The sequence below is a fragment of the Etheostoma spectabile genome, chromosome 3 (genome assembly GCF_008692095.1).
Source record: "Etheostoma spectabile isolate EspeVRDwgs_2016 chromosome 3, UIUC_Espe_1.0, whole genome shotgun sequence".
In the NCBI taxonomy this organism is placed as follows: domain Eukaryota; kingdom Metazoa; phylum Chordata; class Actinopteri; order Perciformes; family Percidae; genus Etheostoma; species Etheostoma spectabile.
The window spans coordinates 24,671,389-24,672,088 of NC_045735.1; the positions used below are offsets into that span (position 1 = coordinate 24,671,389).

The window sequence follows — 700 nt, forward strand, 5'->3', positions numbered from 1 at the left end:
TAAATAAAATGTATTATTATTATTATTATTACTTTGCGGCTCTCTACCGGCTATAACCACACTATGCATGTTTGCCATATCGTACAGGCAGGGTCACATTTTCTATTTCCAGTGTTCCATACTAGAAACTGTTTTGAGTGAAAATAGGAAGGCCTGATGTGGCTCAGTACCTGTGATTCTGCCATCTGCTGACAGGACGTCCCACCTGACTCACAGGTGTGCAGGCTGGCCTGATGGGTTGATGTTTGAGACTTTGCCCTGGTGTGGGAAAATGTAGGGGAGTCTGACATTCTGCGCCAAAATCTGCTCCTGTGAAGAGATGGAAAACTTATTTTGAGATGGGCGTGAGCTATCTTTAGTCTGTTACATTTTCTGGGGGATCTGCATAATTTGTGATGGATGACCTGTTTCAGTTATTAGAATTGTCAATTGCACACTTTGTTCACACAATATTATGTTGTTAAAGAAACAGTTTTTTTTTAATGTTCGGAAAATGTGATTGTTCACTTTGTTGCCAAGAGTCAGATCAGAAGATTGATACCACTCTCATGTACAGAAACGCCAAACTCTAAATATGAAGCTATCACAAGCAGCTGTTTAGCTTAGCTTAGGATAAATCCAATCCAATCCACTTTATTTCTATGGCACATTTTACAAACACAAAGTTACCAAAGTGCTGCACAGAAAACTCAAACATACA

The 700-nt window shown here is 39.4% G+C and overlaps 1 protein-coding gene across 5 annotated transcripts in view; it reads right to left on the reverse strand.

The window, feature by feature from the left end:
• Positions 1-700, reverse strand: part of foxn1 (forkhead box N1) — a 27,470-nt gene that overhangs the window by 9,401 nt on the left and 17,369 nt on the right. For all 5 annotated transcript variants that reach the window (XM_032512301.1, XM_032512302.1, XM_032512303.1 and 2 more), the window contains one exon: positions 171-309. In XM_032512301.1, coding sequence (XP_032368192.1) covers positions 171-309 — 139 coding nt within the window. The remainder of the gene's footprint in view (positions 1-170; positions 310-700) is intronic.